At 43.7% G+C, this 24595-nt stretch overlaps 1 protein-coding gene across 2 annotated transcripts; it reads right to left on the reverse strand.

Moving 5' to 3' along the window:
• Positions 1–605: 605 nt before the first annotated feature.
• Positions 606–18326, reverse strand: LOC138795599 (heat shock factor protein 2-like). Of its 2 annotated transcripts, none has more exons than XM_069974896.1 (12): positions 18051–18326; positions 16135–16243; positions 15876–16003; positions 13818–13942; positions 13295–13370; positions 13134–13195; positions 12967–13051; positions 10906–11048; positions 10566–10823; positions 8977–9082; positions 2859–2943; positions 606–1526 (listed from the first exon to the last, which is right to left on the reverse strand). In XM_069974896.1, the coding sequence occupies exons 1-12, from the start codon at positions 18141–18143 to the stop codon at positions 1261–1263; spliced, it is 1536 nt and encodes a 511-aa protein (XP_069830997.1). In that variant the 5' UTR covers positions 18144–18326; the 3' UTR covers positions 606–1260. The 2 variants fall into 2 exon arrangements, with proteins under 2 accessions (XP_069830997.1, XP_069830998.1); XM_069974897.1 differs by lacking the exon at positions 18051–18326 and adding an exon at positions 17282–17303.
• Between the last annotated feature and the right edge of the window lie 6269 nt (positions 18327–24595).

Below are 24595 nucleotides of genomic sequence, written 5' to 3' on the forward strand. Positions count from 1 at the left end.
AGAAAGTACAGATCATAGCGCAAAAATGACACCTCAAGCAGCCCCAAAGGATAAGAGCATTAAAATCATGGTAAAAGAGCTAATTTAGGAAACGTTTATTTTCTGTAAAAGGTTATTTTTTTTTTTTAAAAGCCATCAAATATAAAAGTTATGCAAGTTGCATATCCGTCCTGACTTGAGGAACATATAACATGTCAGTTTTACCATAGGATGAATGGTGTAAAAACAAAGCCCCCCCAAAATAAAAATTGCATTTTTTTTTCTTTCAATTTAACCACACATGTAATTTTTTTTCTGGTTTTGCAGCGTATTTTATGCAAAAATTAAGTCTGCCGTTGCAAAAGTAAAATTAGGGCTCATGTGGGTTTGTAGGGGACAAAATAGAAGTTCTATGGACTTTTAAACTTGAGGAGAAAACGAAAACACAAATTTCAGAGCTCCTGGCATCATAATGATTGACAACGCTGGAAACCCTGACTTCTGTTCCATACCAGATCGTCTAATTATGTACCATGCACGGAACACGTGAGTGCCCCCTACAAGGAAAGTTTTCCATGAGATATTCAGTCAGAGGCTGTTTGCATTGCTATTAAGCAGGATTCCAGTTTTGATATCAAGTAATGGACAGATCTGTTTATTTAGATAAAATAAATCACTGCCATAGTAAAGCCACCTTCTGTAAGTAGTGCATGAATGGGTTTACAGCAACAGTGAAATTCATTGGTCCCTTGAAATAAAACGGCTGTTCAAAGCACACTAAAAAGGACAGGCACTTTAGTTCCTAGCTCACATTTTCTTGCACTTTCCATAGCTATCCATACAGACATTATATAATTCCAACATAATGTTTATATACATATACATTCCTGCTCCAGATCTAATACAAGGCACACTGCACATCATATAGTGATGCTTACGAGACATAAAATGCACTGTGCATTCTATGTTATGATGGTGCAGTCCTGTAAGTGCTTGTGGCAGAATCACCTTTTGACACCATTAGAGCAGGCTATATACATTACATCTCAAAACAAAAGGGTATATTGGAGCGCAGTTTCTAACATACAATTAGAGCAAAAATAAACTTGGATTATGATTTTTTTTTTTTTAAACAAACTAGTTATTGGTGTGCATAAACAAAACGTAAAATCCTTAAAAATTAAAAAAAAAAAAAAAGGGAAAAACAGTACCAAAATGATACTTGAAATAAATAGTTCATCATTTTGATGAATATATACAGGTGTGTGGTATTCCAGCACTTCAGTTGTCCAGCAGAGGCATGTCACTGTCAAGGGGTGCTGGGGCAAGTTCACATAAATAAAATAAAGTAGCTTCATTGGCCTCGGCCTCAGTCAGTGGCTCTAGACGCACTAGTTTGCTTTGTGTCGGCTGAGAGTCCAGGCTAGATTCCAAAAGGTTGTCCGTTTCACTTGTTTTACTAGTCTGTGAGTCCGATGTAAAGGTCCCAGAATCACCGTCCAGGAGAGCCATAAGTGGAAAGGTGGTGTACTGCACCAGCTGGTGGTCTGCAAACACAAACGCTACAGGTTACGACAAACAGTTGTTAAAAGGTTAAAAAGAATGACTTCATAAATGTAATAAGCTACAGGGGATACTCATCTGTGATGAAGATCTGTAATACCGGATAGAAAGTTATTAAAGAAGCAGTTCACGTTTTATTTTTTTCGCCCCCCCCCCGGTTAGCCGCTGTCAAGTATACTTACAAAAGATGATCGGTGTCCCGTTCCCGTCGGTCAGTTCCGTCCCGCGGTGCCGTTCACATCGGGCTCGCGCTCACTTCCGCCGGCGCTGTGACTCCTCTTCTCTTCCTTGTCATTTGAACGCCGGAAGTCACGCGCTTCCATAGAGAATGCATGGAAGCGAGTGACTTCCGGCGTATAATCACTGGGCAGAGAAGACTCGCAGCAGCCGGCGGAAGTGAGCGCGCGCCCGATGTGAACGGCACTGCGGGACGGAACTGACTGAAGGGAACGGGACACCGATCATCTTCTGTAAGTATACTTGACAGCGGCTACCCGGGGGGGCGAAAAAAATAAAAAGTGAACTGCTTCTTTAAATGGCCACAGCCATAGAATGTGCAGAATACCAGCAGGTTTGTTCACTAAACGTTTTTTCCCCCCAAATCAACTGGTGCCAGATATTTGTCATTTACGTATATTAAAAAAAAAAAATATCCATTCTTCCAGTACTTCTCAGCTGCTGTATGTCCTGCAGGAAGTGGTGTATTCTCTCTAGTCTGACACACTGCTCTCTGCTGCCACCTCTGTCCATGGCAGGAACTGTCCAGAGCAGTAACAAATCCCCATAGAAAACCTATTCTGTTCTCCAGACTGGAAAGAATACCACTGCCTGCAGATCATACAGCAGCTGGTAAGTACTGGAGGTTTTTTTTTTTTTTTTTTACAAATTACAAATCTCTGGCACCATTCGATCTGAAAGAAAAACATTTTTGGTCAATAATTCCTTTAAGGCCACCTTCAGACACAGCCTTACAGGTCCAGGCAGGCAGTAAAAGTCAGATGTTTTTATATTTCTCCTGTTCAATACTGGTACCATGTATTACACCAGCAAACAGGTAAACAGTCATCCAGTCTCTCCAGGACAAGGACTGACAGGCCGAAGCAACCACCACAGTGAAGTGGATGGGGCTTCACACATAGCAGCCATTTAGGATACATCTTCCATTTTAGGACCATTAGAAAACAACTGAAACCTGATTGGGATATTATATTCTCATAAGTGATTGTGAAACTCCACTGTACTAGTAGTAAATCCATTCCTATATACCCCCTTCCCACAATGCACTCAATTGTGTATTTGAGCTCTAACCAACGTACCCGATTTCCTGGTATCCGCTGTGGAATTAGGGGATTCAGGAAAGGTGTCACCATTTCTAAAAGTCTCCATTCCTTTAGTCTCCAGCTGTAAAACAATAAGAAAAAAATCATCACTTGACCTGGACTGCAGTATTAGTCCACCTATATTTAGAAAGGAACAGAGTATTCGCCAATCCAGTTACAGATAAAGAATATGATCATAGCATTTCACATACGCATACACATCATAACGCAGAGACAACATTTCTAAGAACTACTTGGTAGAAGGACAAAAGGTTTCACAATAGTCCTCAGCTGTGTACGCCACCGTGTAATGCATGGACATGATGGGTCTTCCACGTTCCATGAGGTCTTTTAGCCATGAATGAATACAGTGACATGGGTCTTCTAAACCTAATATATGGAACCTGACACAAATGTGAGGTTCACTGGAGTTAGAGGGAACCTGTAAAATGTTAACCCCTGCCTGCGCCTCCGGTACAGTTCCTGGCGCAAGCACTGTGACGTACACTACCTGCGCCGGAGACTGAGATCGCCGAACCTCTCCCTAGCAGCTGTGCGTCTCATCAGGGAGGCTCGGAGGCGCTCCAGCGCCTCTCTCATTCTGATGAGACGCACGGGAGAGGCTCGTCGATCTCAGTCTCCGGCGAAGGTAGTGTACGTCACACTGCTTGCGCCAGGAACTGTACTGGAGGAGTGTTGAGGCCGGGAACAGGCCCTAGGTGAGTTAAGTGTTTTTTTTGTTTGTTTGTTTTTTTTATAGTGGTGGGGATGGGGCCATTATGAGCGTCGGACTCATCCCTGATGAGCGCACGCCAGGTTTCCGACGGTGATATCTCCGCAGCGGGACCAGCTCCAGGAGCAGGACTTCGTATAAGTATAAAAAGGTGTCTCTAGCAGGGGGTCATCCGGGCTCTGCCCCGGCACGGGGGGTGACAGGTCCTCTTTAAATATTTTTTAAAATAAATTTACCAAACTTGCCCCTTCTCCTGATATGCTGCTCTTTTCCTCCTATTGTTGACAGTTCATTGTCTAGGTTACTGGCGTATACATTTATAGCTATTATGTAGCTGTATAGAGATATACATACACACCACTATCACAATAATATATAAAGAATACCAAAGTATAACCCCGCATACTGTCAGTGCCGCGAACGACCCTTGAGTTCTGCAAAGTACACAGGAAATAGACCATTAAATGGACCCACTGATAGTACACATTGCAATACTTTTTCGCCAGGATTCCAACATCAAAACCCTAATGTAGCATAAGGGTGAGTTTACACAAGTACCTGCAATCCACTGTGATTCCTGGTACTGTCATTTCGTATAGGTTCATACCTATACAGTCCTGCTTAGCCAGCAGCTGCGGTGGGACAGCGCACTGATTGGCTGAGCGGGACATTAAGGAGTCGGGAGCCACAGAAACAAGCCGGAGAGTGGATGGGTAAATTATTCACTGGGTCGCAGCGGGTTACATACTCTAAGTGGGATGAAAAAATCTGCTGAGAGTCTCTAAACCTATGTAAAATGAAAGTACTGGGGATCGCAGCGCAAAATCCGCTGCGATCTGATACATATGATACGATCCTAAATATTCATGTGAACAGCCCCATAACTTAATTTGTACAGAAAGGCCTCCAGAATCTTATTAACACAGACGTGTTATAAGATCCTGCCACCTGTGAAGCTCCTGTATCAGAGACATATACAGCAGAGGCATCTCTCGTGACCATACTGGTTGAGAGTAGTGCCAGGGAAGAGAATCACCATGCCTCAGGTCATTTACTAATAATATCTAGCTGCAGGCTCTGTTACTCCAGTCCAATCCCGAGACACGACAAACCTTCTCCCTGGCACTCCAAGTCAGCCACTACTAGGGCTGGGCAATATACCATAAAAACACTGATACCATTTCTAGCGTTTGTTCACCAACCTCAACTTTGCCAGGACGGTATTTGTGGTATATCCTCTACCTCCCAGTCTTCCCGGCCCCCTCTAATGGCTGCTCCATCCTCCTACCCTGCTGGATGGACCTGGGTCAAACAATTCCGTGGTCAGGAGACAGGAGTTCCTGGCAGCATTGCTCTCCTTTGCGAGTAGTGACCACTGTGCTTGTCCAGTCTTCCCCTAATTACGCGTTTTAATGAGTCTCAGCCGCTCTCCAGCAGCAGCACCCTGTTCTAGCCCCAGTACGGCGCCATCACAAGTCACCAACTTTAGCCTCAGTCTGCCTGTCAACTGGGGGCTGAAGAGGGCGCTAGAGGAAGCAGCGAACTCCGGCATCCTGAGCCCGATAACTCCTGAGGGAAGGGTCTGTCCAGGACCTGCAATGTTGAGAGTTGTTAGTATTCTGTCTGCTGTGTGCTTAGCCTGCTGCCCACTATGTGCCAGACGGGCTATAAGGAGGAATGTGGGTTTTTAGCGACAGCTCTAGCTGTGTCACTATGCCAGAGTGCCACTATTCCACTGTGCTTGGACAGGTTGGGGGCATTTAGTGCTGGTGGAATGGAGGTGGGGGAATACATAGTTAATCTGTCTGTGTGTGTGTTTTCCTTAAATTATTTTAAAATCAGAGAGATATATGCAGTCTATTAGAAGCAGCTTCCCAGCTTTAGTGCCATTAACCTAGAAAAAAAACAACAAAATATAGTGTGGCATAACCAAGAGGGCGTGGCTTAAAAAAGGGGTGTGTCATAATTATTGGTCAATTATCATTACCGCGGCTACTTTAACCGTGATATTGATTTAGTCTATTATTGCCCTAGCCCATATCTATTATTCAGAATCCACAGACTTCCATTTTACCATGTAGAATTCATGACGAAACCAAGTGTTCCCTGTAGAAAGCCTTCACTTAGCCACACAGCCAGACGTCCATTAGGACTTCACTGCCATTAAATGCATAGTGAGGGAATACTGGCCACTTCTCTTTTTAGATGCATACCTTTGGACCATTTAGATAGTCAGAAGGACTCATTTGGACATTAGTGGAGAAAATCTGAAAAACGGAAAGTTGTTAAAAAAAAATAAAATCAATCTGTTTTAAGTTTTTTGTTTTTTTCTTGAAAGGAAATCTGTTAATGGGTTTATTCCTCCTTAGGGTCTGTTCACACGTACAGACTCGCTGCGTATTTATCGCTGTGATTTTCTCGCACATAAATTCACAGCGATACTGATTGCTATCAAGTCAATGTATGTGAATTCTCGCTGCGTGTTTGGTGCGATTTTTACATGCGAGTTTTGATTTTCACAGGCAAGTTCAACACCACAGAAAACGCAGCTACTTTCATGCGAGTTTGATGCAAGTTCTGTGCGAGTTTTACGCAGCGAGTCTGTAAAGACCCTAAAATGAAGTCAGCATAAACTATTGATATAAATGCTTAACAGATTGGTGTATTACTTACATCACTTTGTTCAGCCGTTCTCCTAATATGCAGGAGAATAGGATTCTTGCTGCACCCCTCCAGCTGCTGATCGACAGGTGACTGCCTATACACAGCATGGATAGACAACTGCCAATCAGCAGCAGGTGGGCGGAGTTTTCTTCTTCTCATGAATAATATGGACTACTGGGCTCATGCACATAATGCAGAGGACTACTTATTGTCCATGTTAATCAGGAGGATCTCTCTGAAATCAGCTGCACATTACAATGTAAGTGATACATCATTCTGTTCAGCTCCTCTGCCACTACTTTAAGCTACCCTTAGGGTATGTGCACACTACGGAATTGAGGTATGTCAATTCTTTGGATGGATTGAGCTTAAGAATATCATTGAGTTTATGGAACAGGTGGAACTTCAAGCGAAGACCGCTTGGAGAACTCCACTTGAAATTCCCACCCCAATTCTGTAGTGTGCACATGCCAGATTGTGTGGTTTGTAAGGCACACTACCGATAAAAGTCATCATGCAGTCTATAAACAGCAATAGACTTAGAGGATCTATCACTACCTGGGATTATGCGACTTGCCACTTTCTTCCAGAGGCACAACGTGTCTCCAGTTCAGGTGTGGCTTGCATTTTAAGGGGTTGTCTGGGGTAATGTGATAACTGCGGATCCTGCCAGGGCTGCGGGTGACATGTTAGTAATGAGTCTTGCTGGTCCCGCTCCCCTGACCGCTCCCAGGCTGGCCGTTCTGCGACACTGTGTTTTGGAAACATCCGGCAATGTCCTGGTCCATCTGGAAATGGCAGGTCAGCAAAGATTTTATACTGTCTACGCTACCCGGTCATATACAGAGGGAACAGCACCTGATGTTTCCAAAACAAAGACAATTGTGCAGAGTGGGGGCGGAACGGGACAGGCTGTATACATTACTGACATTACCTCCACAGTTCTGGCAGGATCCAAAATTATCAAATTATCCCAGACAGCCCTTTTAAGCTCCATTCACTTCAATAGAGCCAAATCTCCAAAACTCCACCCAAACTGAAGCCAAGTGTCGTGCGGTCTTGAAGAAAATTGCCATGTTTTTCTAACAGTAGATAACCCCTTTAAAGCATTTTCCCTCTAATTTTGTAATAAATATCTTTTTATCTCAAGCTTTCCACAGGCAGCGCTAAGACTTTGTGCTGCTAGGCTGGAAGCTGTGACTTGATGCACTACATGTGTGTCCAAACTGCGGCCCTTCAGCTGTTGCAAAACCACAATTCCCATCATGCCTGGACAGCTAAAGCTTTGGATTTGGCTGTCCAGGCATGATGGAAAATGTAGTATTGCAACAGCTGGAGGGCCGCAGTTTGGAGACCCATGCTCTAGAAGTTTAAAAGGCCACAGCCACCAAATGTAAATAAATAAAAATTTTATTATTTTTTTTATAGATATTAAATCAGTCTGTGTTCAGACTGAAACCTTCAGACGAACAAGCCAAAAGTCCACACGCTGCTGTCTCACATGGCTGAGACAGCTACATAATGTAAGTCTATGGGGAGAGGCACACGGCCAAGCATTTCTCCCTGGTCGTTCTCCTCAGACACCAACAGATAAAAACTTCTCTCATACGACTCTGACATGTTAACTGTTTTTTCAATGACGGGTACTATTTAACCTGGGGTGTATAATAAACACACAGAATATTATTTTGTCTGATTTCTGTTTTGCTTTGCTTGCTGCCCATGGATCCATTGGTGAATTTATTCACCAGCTTTGTGACTTAAATTTTAATGACTTTATGAGTAATACAGTCCCTGACATGGGCAGATGTGACAGCAGAGAGCATCATGAAAGGCTAAAAGAATAAACCACTTCCTCCAGGACATACAGCAGCTGATAAGTACTGGAAGACTTTTGATTTTCCGACTAGATGGACCAAGTGGTCTTTTTCTGCCAACAACTCTGTTTTCAAAACATCCATAAAAATGTTTAGGTCCCAAAACACCTAAACCGTTACCTTTTGTAAAACAAGCATTTTTTCTGCAATGAATAACCGCACACAGCCTTCGAAGAAGCCCAAATCCCTTGGTATAAATAATATATATGTTCTATCATGCGCAGTATCCATCCACTAAGACAGCTTGAAGCGAGAAACCAAATGTCCTGCAATCTGTTATTTGACACAGGCCGGCATACAATAGCAGCAGCCTGTATCAGTATCAATTTTCACGATTCAACCGGCCTAATACAGAGCCATCACTTAGCTGTTAGTTTTGCTTATTGGAATATTGTAGTTTCCATATTGGAAATCAGAAACTTCAATATATACCGTATTTTCTGGCGTATAAGACAACTATTTAACCCCGAAAAATCTTCTCAGAAGTCGGGGGTCGTCTTATACGCCGGGTATGGTCACCCCATATGGCGAAGGGGGGCTGGGGTCTCAAAAATGGCTACACCCCCCACAGTATGGGGCAACCACTGTAAAATAAAAAAAAAAATAAATAATAATTAACTCACCTGTTCCCGGCCTCCGCACGTCGCAGGCAAGTTAACATACACCAGGACAGAAGACGGGGAGGACGGGAACGGGCCCCAGGTGAGATAAAGGGGTAGTGCGGCAGCCCTAACTTTGTAATGTATGTTAATTAAGCGGAAAAACGAAAGCACCGCACAACCCGCACATACATTCCTCCAACAGTGGTCGACAAAGGGAAAAAAAATATATATATTCTTACATCTACCAGCAGATCTCGGTCTATGCTGAACTGACGTCCGGAAAGTAGCGCTGTAAAATCATCCAATGTGCAGTCAATGCTGTCTAGATAATCTATCAGTTCCACTCTGTAAAACAAAAGAAAAGGATATATAAAAGTTTAGTAAATATAATAGAACCTTAGCCTAATTATTCAGAACTTGGATGGAAATTTACCCTATCCACATGGTTCGTTTGTGTACTATATCACATTGGTCTTAAGGCTCCCACACACTTATCAATTATAGCCGAAAATGGGACGGGTCAACTATCTAAAGAGTATAGGGCCTCCCCGCTCTCCCCTGACAGATGTTGAGGAAGAGAATGACTAGGTGTGTTAGTTTTCAATGGCCTGGTCCTTTCATTCTCAGAGAGGCAAAACGGTGGCATATCCCCTTCTCCCCTCTCCATGCAAAATCCCTGATTGCTCAGCAATGGTTCAAGAATACAGATGTATCATGAGAAATTAGCTGTTGACCAGACAAACATTTGGTCAAAGGCTATTCCATGTATACGTGTAACTTTAGAGCTTATAAAATGGTAAATGATCAAACTCTAAAAACCCATAATTGCGGACCACAGACGTGTGAATGGGGCCATTGAAATGTATTGGTCCCATGTTCTGTCCGCAATTACATGCGAATAAGACCTAATAGCAAAAAAAAAGTTGACATGTTAATTTTGACGCACTTTACATTGGTAAAGATGTGCCCACATCTCCAATGGTTAATTGGAGTGTGGGCACACCTGAATGCACCCACATTCCAATTCCAAAGAAGTGATGCTTATCTGGCCGGTACTGCAGTACCAGCCAGGGTGAACTTCACAGACAGCAGCCGTGTCACAGAACAGCCTCTGTTACAAAGTGTGAACGTGGCCTATCAAACTTTTATAATTTTTTTTTTTAGAATCACCCCAGGATATATACCTTTCTAATATAGTGTCACCACAAACTGTACTGAACTCTGCCTGCTTTAGCCTGTGCATGGTTTACCCCTGACAAGAAGCAGTGTAGTTAATTCATTGCAGTATTGCCTCCAGTTACCTGCCTACTCCCTCTGTGCCAGCACAGCACAGCATACTCAGCCTTCGGAGGCTCTGGATCTCTGAGCTTTAGCCCTGCCCCTGAGTGACATCACCACCTCTGCCCAAACCTGCAGCCCTCCAGTTGTGGCAGAACAATTCCCATCATACCTGGACAGGCAAAGCTGCTGAATTCGTTTTCCATGGGGCTACCAAGCACTTAGCCATATAGTAAATGAATACAACATTGTAAGGGCAGGTGCGCCACCACTACACTCATTTAGAGGACAACTGACTTCAGGATTAGTAGTGGTCCCAGCAGATGAATCTGCTAGTTATCCCCTTATTCTGTGGATATGCAATGACCCTTTTAATAAAATGGCCTATAAGTCACAGACTCCATTGTTTTTAACTTGTAGCACATTTTTATAATTAACACAATGGAATCCACGATTTTTAACACTTTACAGCACTACAGTAATAAACGCAGTTTTAAGCACTCAATCATCTACTCATTTTTATATTCAACATATTAGAAGTAATACTTACTTTCCGAGGAGATTGATGTTCTGAGAAATGACACCACTTTCTTTAAGAATAGAATCCATCATGGTAACAGGGTCTTCTGCGCTAAGTGACGACTGGTTATTCAATTGCAGAGGACCAGACATTAACGGGCTTGAAATGTCCTCCCGGACTGGGCTCAAGGGCCCAACTACTTCTGCAGTTCTATCTTCCTGAATAACTGGGACATCTTCATCTTCACTGTCATCCTCCACTATTACGATTTCAGGTGAAAAGTGGCCACTAGTAGGAACATGAAAGATTTTTTTTATGCAATTCCCAACATAAAAATCTATCTTGTATGGTTAAACTTAAGAGGTCTTACTTTGTTTCAGGAGAGGGAGTGTTTGAATTTTCAGGGGTGGCATGGTTTTTGTCTCCTTCATCCTCCATGTTGTCAGTGATGTCATAGATTACTATATCGTCAGAAATCTCTCCACGGTTTAGAGCTTCTGTCCTAAGTGGGACCTGAAAAACATTTCGGTACTATTAAAATACAAGACTCTCCTAACCCTAAAGGCCTGCACAACAGGGCTGTGGAGTCAGTAAGCAGCAGCTCAGACGCCTGAATTTTATCAGGGACCGACTGACTCCAGCTCCTTCATAAATGGCCAGTCAGACACCAGGGGAGTTATTTATCACACTGGTGTACAGTAGATCTGGCTCAGCAGCTTCTTCCTAATGTCTTACACGATCCTGGGACAACTTCTAAAGTAAATAAGGCAAAGATATAAAGCAGATTCTCCTCTGTCTGTGCGCAGTGGATGTAGCTAGTTTCTAGCCACCATGTACTGAAGAACTCAGTACAAACGAAATATTCACCATACACAAAGGAAAACTGCTGACAATACCAGATACAAGTGATATAGAGGTCAGACACACTGCACTGCAGGGACAGGTGAATAGGATTTTGTTATGATCCCACTACCCTGTCCCCTCTGAATTTTTTATTGTTACCCAGAACACCCCTTTTAATTTCTGCCTCAAACACACACACAGACAGCCTGCTGCAGCCATAGCACACTGAAGAAAAATCACACAATCTTCTCTCAGAGGAAACACCACATTGAGGACAGAGTTTACTGATGCATTACTTATCGCTTCTCCTGCTCCTTATAATAATGCTTTATTTGTATAGCACACAGATTCCACAGCACTTCACCCATCTATATGTTTTTTTGGGTGTGGGAGCAAACACAGAGAGAACATACGAATTTTTGCAGATGTTGCCCTTGGTGGGATTTGAACCCGCTGCAAGGCTACAGTCCTAACCACTGAGCCACCGTGTGGCCTCCACACAGAATACCTCCATATTACACTGCTGCTCATATATAATCATCCAGGAAGGAACAGCACAGATCTCCCCCAACACAATGGACTCTTCCAGCTCAAACACAAACTGCCAAATAGTGACCGCCAACTTTTCCCTGACCTTATCTAATAGGGCCAGCACTTTATTCCTGATATATGGAGGAAATGCTTCACCCTTTCTAACTAAATGTGAGAAAGTTTTCCTGTTTATAAATAAGGGCTTTAGATTTATAGAACATAAAATGTATTCATAATCAGCATTTACAAAATTCAAAAATATATATATTTTTTTAAACTGGAGTAAGAGCCGGTGTATTTTTAACCCCCGACTCCAACCAAAACTAACTGCTGCACACATCTAAACGTCTGATACAAGCTGGATCTTTTGCACTGAACATATCATTCATTGCCCCATAGGCTGTAATGGGACACTGCACTGGATCTAGCAAATTTGCCCCCAACCATGGTTTTAATGAATCAAAAAATGCTGCAAACACCATTAATCACTTAAACATCTGAAATGTCATAAGTTTGTAGAGGTGGGGGTCCGGGTGCTGAGACTAGAACGAAGTGGCAGATGTGCTCAACAGCACAGGCGCTCTTCCTTCTTCTCTACTATAAATTGACAATACAAGCAGTCTACAGAATTATATTTAATAACTAAGGAATTTCCGTATAACAGAAGTTTTATGAGCTTCCATTATACACTGCCCGCATTAGCAGTTTAGAGGGGAGATGAAGGGGCAAAGCACGTGCTTCTGACCAATCTGCTATATCGTTCTAGTGATGAGCAGGGGTCCTAGACCTGGACCCCCACCGATACAATCTTTTGACACGCCGCTATTACTTGTGAGATGTTTGTTTAAATTATAGGTATGCTTTAAGTAGCAAAAGGAACCTAAGAACCTCATTTTAAAAAAATCTTTAGAACAGGTTTTTAACATGTGCACACTAGAGGGAGTGTGTGCTGCATGTCCTGACACTTGCAGGTTGCTGTTGCGCTTTCCTTCTTTTTGTAGGTATACTTTAGTCATCTTAATCCTTTAATTATCTAATTTTTTTTTTAAACACTTACATGCCGTTTGTCCTCTCCAGTTTCTTTAACCATTGTCTGTAGTATAGTGGCTTTTGGGGAACTTTTTGTGTTCAGAAGTAATGGCCTTCAAAACGAGAATACAAAACATCAGTTACTGCTGTCAACCTTCTCAGGACACAACACACAAACTGTAAAACTTTGCTTACTGTTTCCTCTTCAGACTCACTAAGCGGTTATTCTGCACCAAGGTCACAATGAACTGGACAATCTGAAAATGAGGAAAAAAAAAAAAAAAAGGAAAAGTTGATACCCAAACTGTAATGATCTTCTAGGAAAAAAAAAGTAAGCATTCTAAATAAAATCTTACCTTTCTAATAACTTGCTGCTGCTGAGAGTGTTTCGCTCGCAAATCTGAAATTTCTCTCCATAACGCTTCGTTTTCCCTGCAAGGAAAATACAAAACTATCAGCCCAACAGTGGACTACAAGCAAAGGCTAAATAAAGTCATTGACAATATTGCAACTGTTCATTCATATCCACAATAAAACATTAGTATGGGTATATGAAGACAATACTCAATCTCCAGGAATTAGGGAGCAGTGGAGCATCAGGAATGGACCATGGGGCAAGGGAAGGTGGTGATGGCCTAATCCGATAATTTATGTGAGCGGTGGAGTGAGTCATCACATTCATGTGGATGTAAATAGCAGCTTCATACCACCTCACAGTTGTCACTGGAGATTAAGTGGTCGACGATACAAGACTGGTTCTGCAGCCACTGAAGTGGGAAATGCCCTCTAGGAGCTCTCTTCTACAGCAAAGAGAGGGGCCTCCTCCATATAACGCCACAAGGGGAATGTTACAAAGTCTTTATAGCAGAGTCACTTTACCTTTTCAACGTGAATAATCTCGAGTCAATGGTGTCTTGTTTAACTTGAACTTTAGCAGCGCTGCTTAAGATTTTGGATATATCTTCCTGCCTCACTTTTGCTTCTTCGGGTCTTGTAGAAGATACCTAGGAAAGTATAAAAGATTTGAGTACATACAGAAAACCATAATACCATCTAAACATGTTATCATATAACAGTATAATGGCAGATCCTTATACGTGCCCAATAAAACCCTGGGCTAGGGGGTTGTCCTAACAGACCTTATCTTATTTAAAGGAGAAGTCTGGCAAAAAATTTTTATTAAAGTATTGTATTGCCCCCTAAAAGTTATACAAATCACCAATATACATTTATTACAGGAGTGCTCTTTTCCCTGCACTTACTACTGCATCAAGGCTTCACTTCCTGGATAAAATGGTGATGTCACGACCCGACTCCCAGAGCTGTGCGGGCTGTGGCTGCTGGAGAGGATGATGGCAGAGGGATGCTCAGTGTTCCTCCAGTGCCCTGTGTCCCTCAGTGTCCCCCTGCCATCATCCTCTCCAGCAGCCACAGCTCACACAGCTCTGGGAGTCGGGGCGAGACATCACCATGTTATCCAGGAAGTGAAGCCTTGATGCAGTAGTAAGTGCAGGGGAAAAAAGCACTTTATAAGCATTTCCTGTAATAAGTGTATATTGGTGATTTGTATACGTTTTGAGGGGCAATACAATACTTTAATAAAAAAAAATTCCAGACTTCTCCTTTAACCACTTAAAGGGGTTATCAAGGCTTAAAAAAAACATAGCCGTTTTCTTACAAAAACAGCACCACTCTTGTCCTTAGTTTGGGTGAGTGTTTTGCTGCTCAGTTACATAGAAGTGAACGGATCTGAATACCACACACACAACTTGTCCGGCTGCTGAGAACCCCGCCGATCACTAGAACAAACCTTCGTTCTAGCGATTGGTGGGGTTCTTAGCAGATGGACCCTGACCGATCAGCACTTCTGACATGTCGCTATGATATGTCAGAAGTTTTTTAAAAAGGAAAAGTTACCCTTAAAAATTCACCTGTTCTGACTCCTTTAACTTTTTTATTTTTCCGCCTATGGAGCTCATTTTTGCCCCGTGATCCATGTATTTTTTTTTTATTAGTATCATTTTAATCCAGATGGGAATTTTAATTTCTTTTTTTTTTTAAAAAGAAAAAGCGCAATTTTGGCTCCCCCCCCCCTTTTACATAGTTGCCGTTTACCATAAGGAATAAACAACATTCCAAATATGTTTGGTTACATTTTTTCTTTGAAAAAGGAAGTGGTGTTTTTTGTTGTTTTTTTTTTTTTTTAATTAGGGAGGGTATTATTTATATATACAAAAAAATTCTATTAACAACTGCTCAATTGCTCATAAGTATTACTGTAATAGTATAGTGCGGGACCCAGGCTGCCATCATAGTTAATTGGCTCCATGCAATCTTGTCCCAGGGTGGCTGAGACAGGAACTGTCCAGAGCAGGAGAGGTTTTCTATGGGCATTAAAGAGGATGTACCACTACGTACATCCTCTTTAACCTGAAGCCACGAATCGAACTGCGCCGGCACGGGGAAGCCGTTGCCGCGGTCCGTCTTCCGGACAGAGGCCCGGTAAACTGACCGCGGCACCGGCTTCCCTGTGCCGGCGCCGTTCGATCCGTGTCTTCAGGTTAAAGAGGATGTGCCTGGTGGTACATCCTCTTTAATAGAAAACAGAGACAGAGTTCCTGTATCGGCCAGAGGTGTCAGCAGAGAGCACTGTGCCCGACTGGAAATAAAACATTTCCTGCATGACATTTAGTGGCTGATAAGTATAGGAATACTTGAGATTTTTCAATAAAAGTAAATTACAAATTACACAGCTTTCTGATATCAATTGATTTGAAAGAAAAAGATTTTCGCTGGACAACCCCTTTAAAGGGAAACTGTGACAAATCAATGGAAATCAATGTCAATGGAACTCATCATTGATCTGTCCACTTTTCCAAGTTTCAATGGCAGACATAAGATTTGTGTAAATACTCAATGAAATACAGCAAGTCTTACCTTCCTCTTTATATTCTCTAACAACTCATCTTGCCCCTGAATGAAGAACGGATGCTGAAACTCAACTGGTCCATCTCTCTCCTGCTTTACAATCCCGGAGTCCACATGGACCACCTTTCTAAAGCCATCTGCCAGAGAGAAAGGGAGAGAAGTCAGGGGGAACAAGCTGAGAAATGGATAGAACAATGGCTGATAGGTATGATCCAAGATAGTAGATTGATATCCAGCTACACTACAGATATACAGACAGAAGACTTACACATATTAAGCTGTCTCACAAAGCTAGCCATGTTGTTGTGCTTGAAGTACTTGGGCAGGATTTCCTTTGCAAACCGTTGTTCATCGAGGACCAAAAAGCTCTGGCCATTCTGAAATAGAGCGGAAAATGAATAGATGGACAATAGATGGAGGGAATTTATAAGACAAAAGCAGTCGCTTAAGAGTATGTTCACACAGAGTAAATGTGGCGAAACCCCACCTGCCTCAGTGTCAAGCGGCATCTGTATGGGAGGGCTCACGCGCCTCCGCTCACAGAGTTGACATGTCAATTCTTTGGGCCCTATTACACGGGGCGATTATCATGCAAAAAATAGTTATATCCTTCGAATTTAAACGATAATCGTTCTGTGTAATTGCGGGCAATGATCGAAAAATCGTTCGTATGTCATTGACCTAGATCTGAACCTAAAATCATCGTTAATCGTTCGCTGTAATTCCACGTCCGTTCAAGTTCCGCATTTTTTCACTAATCGTTCAGTGTAATTGGACATTGCCCATTGTTTTCCTGAGATCAGAAGGAATAAACGATCATAGTAACGATTGCAATAACGATCGTATCTAATGACAATCGTTCTGTGTAATATTGTGAATGATTTCAGGTTAACAATAAATCTCGTTTGCGATCGTTTATCGTTAAAAAAAGCTCTGTGTAATAGGACTCTTTCAGTGGAGGAGAGCGGAGGCGCATGAGCCCTCCCATAGAGATGCAGCTTGACACTGAGGCAGGTGGGGTTCTGCCACATTTACTCTGTGTGAACATACCCTAAAGCTTATAGCTAGAGAAAGAAACTGAAAAAGAGGATAACATTGGAGCAAAAAAAAAAAAAAGGGACTCCTTTAAAGGGGTTATCCAGCGCTACAAAAACATGGCCACTTTTCCCCCTACTGTTGTCTCCAGTTCAGGTGCAGTTTGCAATTAAGCTCCATTTACTTCAATGGAACGGAGTTTCAAAACCCCACCCAAACTGGAGACAACAGTAGGGGGAAAGTGGCCATGTTTTTGTAGCGCTGGATAACCCCTTTAAGAGGTTGTGTCACCAAGCAAAGGAGGTAAATCAGACGTGGACCACATATATATGTGAAAGAGAATATATGTGATTTTAGTAAAGTAACCTACATCACTGTACCATTTTTCTCCCTCATGGATCTAGTCACTTTCTGGTTTCCTCTCTGAACGGTCACCCTGCGGTTGCCATGCGAATCTGCAGCCATTTTCCCACAATCCCCCTTGCTACATGTCATGTGAAAAGCAACTGCCAGTACTAATAGGCCAGATCATGTGACTGAGCATGTGTGACCCAAGATAGTGAATGCCTGGTGGGCCATAACCAAGGTTATAAAAACAAAGCAGCACATGGGGGAGATTTATCAAACATGGTGTAAAGTGAAACTGGCTCAGTTGCCCCTAGCAACCAATCGGATTCCACCTTTCATTTTCCAAAGAGTCTGTGAGGAATGAAAGGTGGATTCTGACTGGTTGCTAGGGGCAACTGAGCCAGTTTCACTTTACCCCATGTTTGATAACGCTCCCCCTATATCTCTCAGGTGATATATTATAACACTGCTTGTACAATGGAAATAGGTTTCATTTACCATAATGCATTCGGTTATTTTGTGACACTACCCCTTTAAGACCGCACAGAACTAGGGACACCAGTTACACGGTAGCGCGGGGTGTGAATGGGGACATAGCGCCCTGGTAGAGCGGGCGGCCTTGTGCCTTATATGGGCGGGATGGAGGAAGCTTATTATAGAGACATCAGCCGTCACCCCAGCACTGGAGGAGATGGCGGCTCACGGCCTCCCCTCACACACACAGAGGCAGGCAGTCACGTCGGGCCTGTGCCCCAACATAGTAGCCGTGCCACATCCGCGCCCACCGCCACAGGCCATTACCTGGCTCCACGTTATGAACTCGTTGGTGTCGGAATCCTCCACCAGCGTCCACAGTTTGCTCAGGAACGCCGGAACGTTGGAGTTTTGCTTCATTGTCCCGATGTCCGCTGAGAAGTAAACACAATGTCGCCCGTAGAATGAGTGAAGTAGACGTACGCAGAGCGCATGCGCGAACTGTATACCTTAGCGACGCTGCCTCTAAGGAACGCCCCTCCGTGGTGACGCAGCCGGCTCACACTGGCTGGAGCCAGGAGACGGCTAGCGGCCGGAGCCCCGCCTTACATAACGGAACTGTCTCACGTGGAGGGACAGGTGGGGGGCGGGCTCTCGGCGACCACTGCTGCTGATTGGACAGCTGGATAGATGCCAGGAATTACTATGGCCAATGAAATGACTGAAGCTGGGGGTACAGTGAGCTGCTGTGGGGGAGGGGGTGGTCCAGGACACAGGAAGAGTAGGGCGCAGGGCTCTCACAGAAATAGGGGCAAATCTCTCCACTAGGCTGTGTTCACACTGCGTTTATGAAAGTGATGCAGACGTCTACCATGGCGTACTAATGGCCCGGATGTAATTCCATAGTGTCAAGGAGGAAGATTTGGTAACCAGTTCTGAAGTAAGATTCTCTTTGGGACCCATAGCAACCAATCACAGCTCAGCTTTCATTTTACTAGCGCAAAGCCGAGCTTTAACTGGTTGCTATGGACAACCCAGGGGGTCTTACAGCAAAGAGAGCTGGTAACTACCCCGTGCTTAGCCTGACCCCCACTGGTGTATACAGGGACGTATTTACCACTGGGCATGTGGCCCCATGCAGCACCAGGGAACAAAGGGAAGGAAAAAAAAAAAAAAAAACTTTTGCAGGGGGGGTATGGCGGTGTTATCCAGTAACAGTATGGCAGTATTGGTCTGGTATGGTGGTGTTATCCAGTCACAGTATGGCAGTATTGCTCAGGTCAGGTATGGCAGTGTTATCCAGTCACAGTATGGCGGTATTGGTCAGGTCTGGTATGGTGGTGGTGTCCAGTCACAGTATGGCGGTATTGGTCAGGTCTGGTATGGTGGTGGTGTCCAGTCACAGTATGGTGGTATTGGTCAGGTATGGAGGTGTTATCCAGTCACAGTATGGCGGTTTTGGTCAGGTCTGGTATGGTGGTGTTATCCAGTCACAGTATGGCAGTATTGGTCAGGTTTGGTATGGCGGTGTTATCTAGTCACAGTATGGTGGTATTGGTCAGGTATGGCAGTGTTATCCAGTAACAGTATGGCGGTATTGGTCAGGTCTAGTATGGTGGTATTGGTCAGTTAGGGCAGTGTTATCCAGTCACAGTATGGCGGTATTGGTCAGGTCTAGTATGGTGGTATTGGTCAGGTCTGGTATGGCGGTGTTATCCAGTCACAGTATGGCACTATTGGTCAGGTCTAGTATGGTGGTGTTATCCAGTCACAGTATGGTGGTATTGGTCTTGTCTGGTATGGCGGTGTTATCCAGTCACAGTATGGCGGTATTGGTCAGGTCTGGCAGTGTTATCCAGTCACAGTATGGCGGTTTTGGTCAGGTCTGGTATGGCAGTTTTATCCCGTCAAAGTATGGTGGTATTGGTCGGGTCTGGTATGGCGGAGTTATCCAGTAACAGTATGGCAGTATTGGTCTGGTATGGGGGTGTTATCCAGTCACAGTGTGGCAGTATTGGTCAGGTCTAGTATGGCGGAGTTATCCAGTAACAGTATGGCAGTATTAGTCTGGTATGGCGGAGTTATCCAGTAACAGTATGGCAGTATTAGTCTGGTATGGGGGTGTTATCCAGTAACAGTATGGCAGTATTGGTCTGGTATAGCGTTGTTATCCAGTCACAGTATGGTGGTATTGGTCTGGTATGGCGGTGTTATCCAGTCACAGTATGGTGGTATTGGTCTGGTATGGAGGTGTTATCCAGTCACAGTGTGGCAGTATTGGTCAGGTCTGGTATGGCGGTGTTATCCAGCAACAGTATGGTGGTATTGGTCTGGTATGGCGGTGTTATCCAGTCACAGTATGGTAGCATTGGTCAGGTCTGATGTGGCAGTGGTAAATGTGACACCTGGAGCTATTACCTACCAATCCAGTGGGGAGAATTTGGTCAGACAATATGCAGACGGCTCTAATCACATGTGGAAATTTGTTTATGTTTAAAGCCGTTAAAAACATGAAAAACGCAATTCAGACAATGTTTCTACATGTATAAAAATGCATGTGGCTGAAACCAGGCTCCTAATTCTAAATGTGGGAACGCAGCCTAAGGCTATGTTCACATAACGTAAATATTCAACTAATCACGGCCGTTGTTGAAAATTGCAAGACCGGATGTGATTTATTGAAAATTTACATTGCACTGAAGTCAATGGAATCCCGGCCAGAGTGTATACACACAACATTTAGACTGGTGCAAACTGCTGAGCTGAAAGCTGAGCTGTGATTGGTTGCTGTGGCCAATCTGCACTAGTCTAAATTTAACACCCGTTGATAAATCTCCCCAATAGTATACCCTCTGGCCGGGATTCCAAGCGGCAATGAACGCCGACAGGTCACACAATACAGAATGCAGCTGTGGCCGCACTTTACATAGTGTGCTATGGGTAACTGGGATGCGGGCACACCTGAATGTGCCCGCATCCCAGTTCTAAAGAAATTAAGTTCATCTGGCCAGTAATGCAGTGCTGGCGGGATGAACTTCACTGACTCCAGCCGTTCTGTGACAACTCCAGTGTCACATTGTGTGTGTGAACCTGGCCTAAGACTGATCAGATATCAATATGATGCTAAGAAACTAGAAAATCCTGATGCTAATTGGTGAGTGAAGATGGGGCGTCTGCAGGTTTAGTGCCTAGGGCAGCAGCAGCTGGTAATACGGCCCTGGGTAAACGCTCATTTAAAGGACTGAATGGGGCTGCTAGAATACAGGAGGCAGTCCGACTATAGTCACTTGGGCCAACGAAATGTAAGTGGTCGGCTGCAGAAAGCCACAGTATGTGACAGCATCTTCTTCTAGCGGGGATGTAAACCAGCAATGTGGTGAGAGCCATAAGCTGCATTCACCACCATTTAAGCAGTGAGAGCCACCATTAGCTGCATTCACATCACGGTTACACTGCTCACTCAGGCTCTACATCAGGAGGTGGTCAAAACAGGGAGCTGATGTGGTCGCTGACTATTGAGTCTAATTGTGACCTTTTTTTTTTTATTTAACATACTGTATAGGGACAAGGGAATTTAGGAATGGTTTTGGTGTATAATTGTTGCATATTTAGGCCGGGTTCACACTACGTAAAAAACACGTCCGTATTTCGTAAAAACGGCCGTATTTGTACAAATAACGGCCATTGTTAGCGCAACTATGGCCAGTTTTATGAAATACAGACTTTTTTTTTACATAGTGTAAACCCGGCCTTATACATAATCAAAAAATAGCTTTGCTGTGTGTAGTGCAAATATTAGAGATCATTACACAAAAGTTAACGTGTGACCTTTTCACTCTTTCACTAAAAGCATTAGAGCACAACTCAAGCAAGAGTCATCCAACTTCTTCAGCCACTGGTATTTAAATGCCGAACAATCGGACTTGAACATGCCCAAGTTGCCCTCATCTCTAAAAAAGCATCAACTATTTCCCCTCCGAAAGTGCATATGTACAGATGATGGGCCACAGTCATGAGTACTTTATGTTCACACACTATCAAAATGACATCTGTTTTAATTGGATGACAAAAGGACACAACGTCAGTACAGTAGTGCCAATATTAACAGAGGTGCAGTCTGCATTTGGGAACATGTGAATGGCCCCATAGGCTAGGGGTTACACTGCATCAGAGATCACTCAAAATCTCCTTCACAGAGGGAGATGGACAAGAAACAGTGCTCCCGTTTCTTCCGTTAAAATGAGGGGCACAAGCGGAAAACCTCACAGACCCCATTAAAGTCAACGGGGGAGGGGGGCGGTCTGTCAGACTCCATTCAAGTGCATTGGTGTAGCAGTCTGCACTGAGCCTGTGGCATGCTGCCACACCACCACCACAAACAAAATGCCATGTAGGTAGAGCATGTCTTATTTCCTCATTGACTCCCAGCTAATTTTAAGTTTAAGGGGGCCGGGGCTGTAAGCTGCGGGCGGCCAGCAGCACAGGGGTTAAAGGGGCTGGGTCCCATGCAGGCAGCAGATCCGCTGCGTGTATGGGACCCATTGAGCTTCAAAGTACAGGATCCGCAGCTGATTTAGCTGCAAACTCGCAGCATAAAAATCTGCTGCGGATCCGGTAGGTGTGAAGGCACCCTAAGAGCGTTTTGCAAGAAGAGCTGTTTTTTAAAATTGTAACTTTGTTTAGGAGCATCCTGTCCTGGGTGGGAGGGGCAGGGTTTGCATAGTGTGGTCTACAGCACTGTACTCTGACCCAGGGAGTCCCCCTCACCTTCCACATCATAGCAGATCCACTTCAGGCTGGGGTTTTCATCAGGGGACAGGACTGTGGAGTGTGCCCAGATATGTCCTGTTCATTTCTCCCTGCAGTCTCTGTCAGCCCTTGTGTTTCCCATCCTCTCCATTCCTGCTATAATATGCCTGCACTTACACTCAGCTATACACACTACTGCTATAATGTGCCTGCACTCACACTCCGCTATACAAACTGCTATAATGTGCCTGCACTTACACTCAGCCATTCACACTCCTGTATATAAAGTTTCTGTCACTGTCCTCCTATACTCCACATGCTGATTGCTATACTGTACAGTAACTTATAATAATCACACATTCAGCTGTTTCTCATAGTTTGTTTAGTCTATTCTAAGTTATTCAGAATAATTAAAAAAAAAAAATGGGGGGGGGGGGGTAGAACCAACTGTCTGCGTCAGTGATTTTTTTTTTTTAAGGGAAAATTTGCTTTGGTACAAGAGTAGATTTGGATTATAAGCATGGTCCTGGAACAAATTATGCTCGTAATCCAAGACACCACTGTATATGCCCACGATATGTAGTCTCCAAGTGAACTGTATGTCACGGCCTTGACCTCCTATGAAACTCTCTGCATGATGATTTATTATGATGCTGGGAGCTCTGAAACCGTTAAAGCTTCATGACAGCCCTGTCAGCTCAGCAGAAAAGATGTCAAAAGTTATTGATCGTAGCGGGTTTTACTGCTGAAGGCTGCTGTGATCAGAAGGCATAGCCAGGGAGGGTGCAGCAGCAGCACCATTCACCTCCCAGCTGTATCTCCTGACCCGCTAAAGTAAGTCTAAGTAGTGTTGTGTGGAGCTGTCAAAATGTTCAGGTTTGGCAACGTTGACCGAACCCAAATGCTCTGTGTTTTATTCCCCATGGCTGCTTAAGTTAGATGACATCCTAGGGAGTCCTGAATAACATAGGATGCAGCCACAGACTGTATCCATGTTTTTCAGGACGCCCTAGGGCAGCATCCAACTTCTGCAGCTGCAGGGAATCAAATGCTGAGGGTTTGGCTAACATTGCCGAACCCAAACATTTTGAAAAGTTCCCTCAAAGCTATGAGGCTCTTCTCAGCTATATTTACAAGTTTCGAAGTAATTATTTTTTTTTTTTATAACGATCAGCATTTAGACGGAACAATATATCGTATGGAAAAATCTTTTTGCGATCACTTAAGCCTAACTCGCACAAAGGTTAAATCGGTGAACCACTGTTTACATGGAACGATCTGCTAATTACCAACGACGATTTGAGAACATGTTCAAAGATCAAAATGAACAATTTCTCACTCGTCGCTTGATCGTTTGCTGCGTTTACATGTACGATTATCTTTCGAATTCTATCGTTATCATGCAAATTTGCACCATAATCGTTCCGTGTAAACGCAGCATAAAAGACTACTCAATTTGGCTTGACTTAAGACTTTTGAACTGACTGCAGTTCACCTCTATCCATCTAAAAAAGAAAAAAAAAAAAAAAAAACTCTATCCATCTAAAAAAGAAAAAAAAAAAAAAAAAAGATTTTATTTTTAGGATATATCGGCCAGCCCGACTTGTATATTTGAGCTGTGTGTATTTTAACACCGTAAAATAGTATTAGTCTTACCGGTAAGACGTTTTCTCCGAAACCTTCACGACGGCACCACAGGAGTTAACTCATGCCCTAGGGACAGGAAAAGCACAAACACGAGAGGTTAAAAGCCCCTCCCCTTCCTGCTAGCACCAGTGCATTATAACAATTTCTGAGCACCACGTGAGTATTATATTCAACAATACAATGTAGGGAGGGATGTTGGTGCCGTCGTGAAGGTTTCGGAGAAAACGTCTTACCGGTAAGACTAATACTATTTTCTCTCCTCACCTTCACGACGGCACCACAGGAGAAATACCAACAATTTCCCCTAGGGCGGGGCCACAGCCTGAAGATCTTTCTTACCAACCAGGTCTTCACTGAGCTGAAACTGCCAACCACGATACATGGCAATAGTAGTAGATCAGGTGATAGCTCTGCAATCTGATCTAAAGATGTGTAAGCCTTCTCCGCCCAAGAAGTGAACGCAGCCCTGAATGAAA

The sequence above is a fragment of the Dendropsophus ebraccatus genome, chromosome 6, assembly GCF_027789765.1.
Source record: "Dendropsophus ebraccatus isolate aDenEbr1 chromosome 6, aDenEbr1.pat, whole genome shotgun sequence".
Taxonomy (NCBI): Eukaryota; Metazoa; Chordata; class Amphibia; order Anura; family Hylidae; genus Dendropsophus; species Dendropsophus ebraccatus.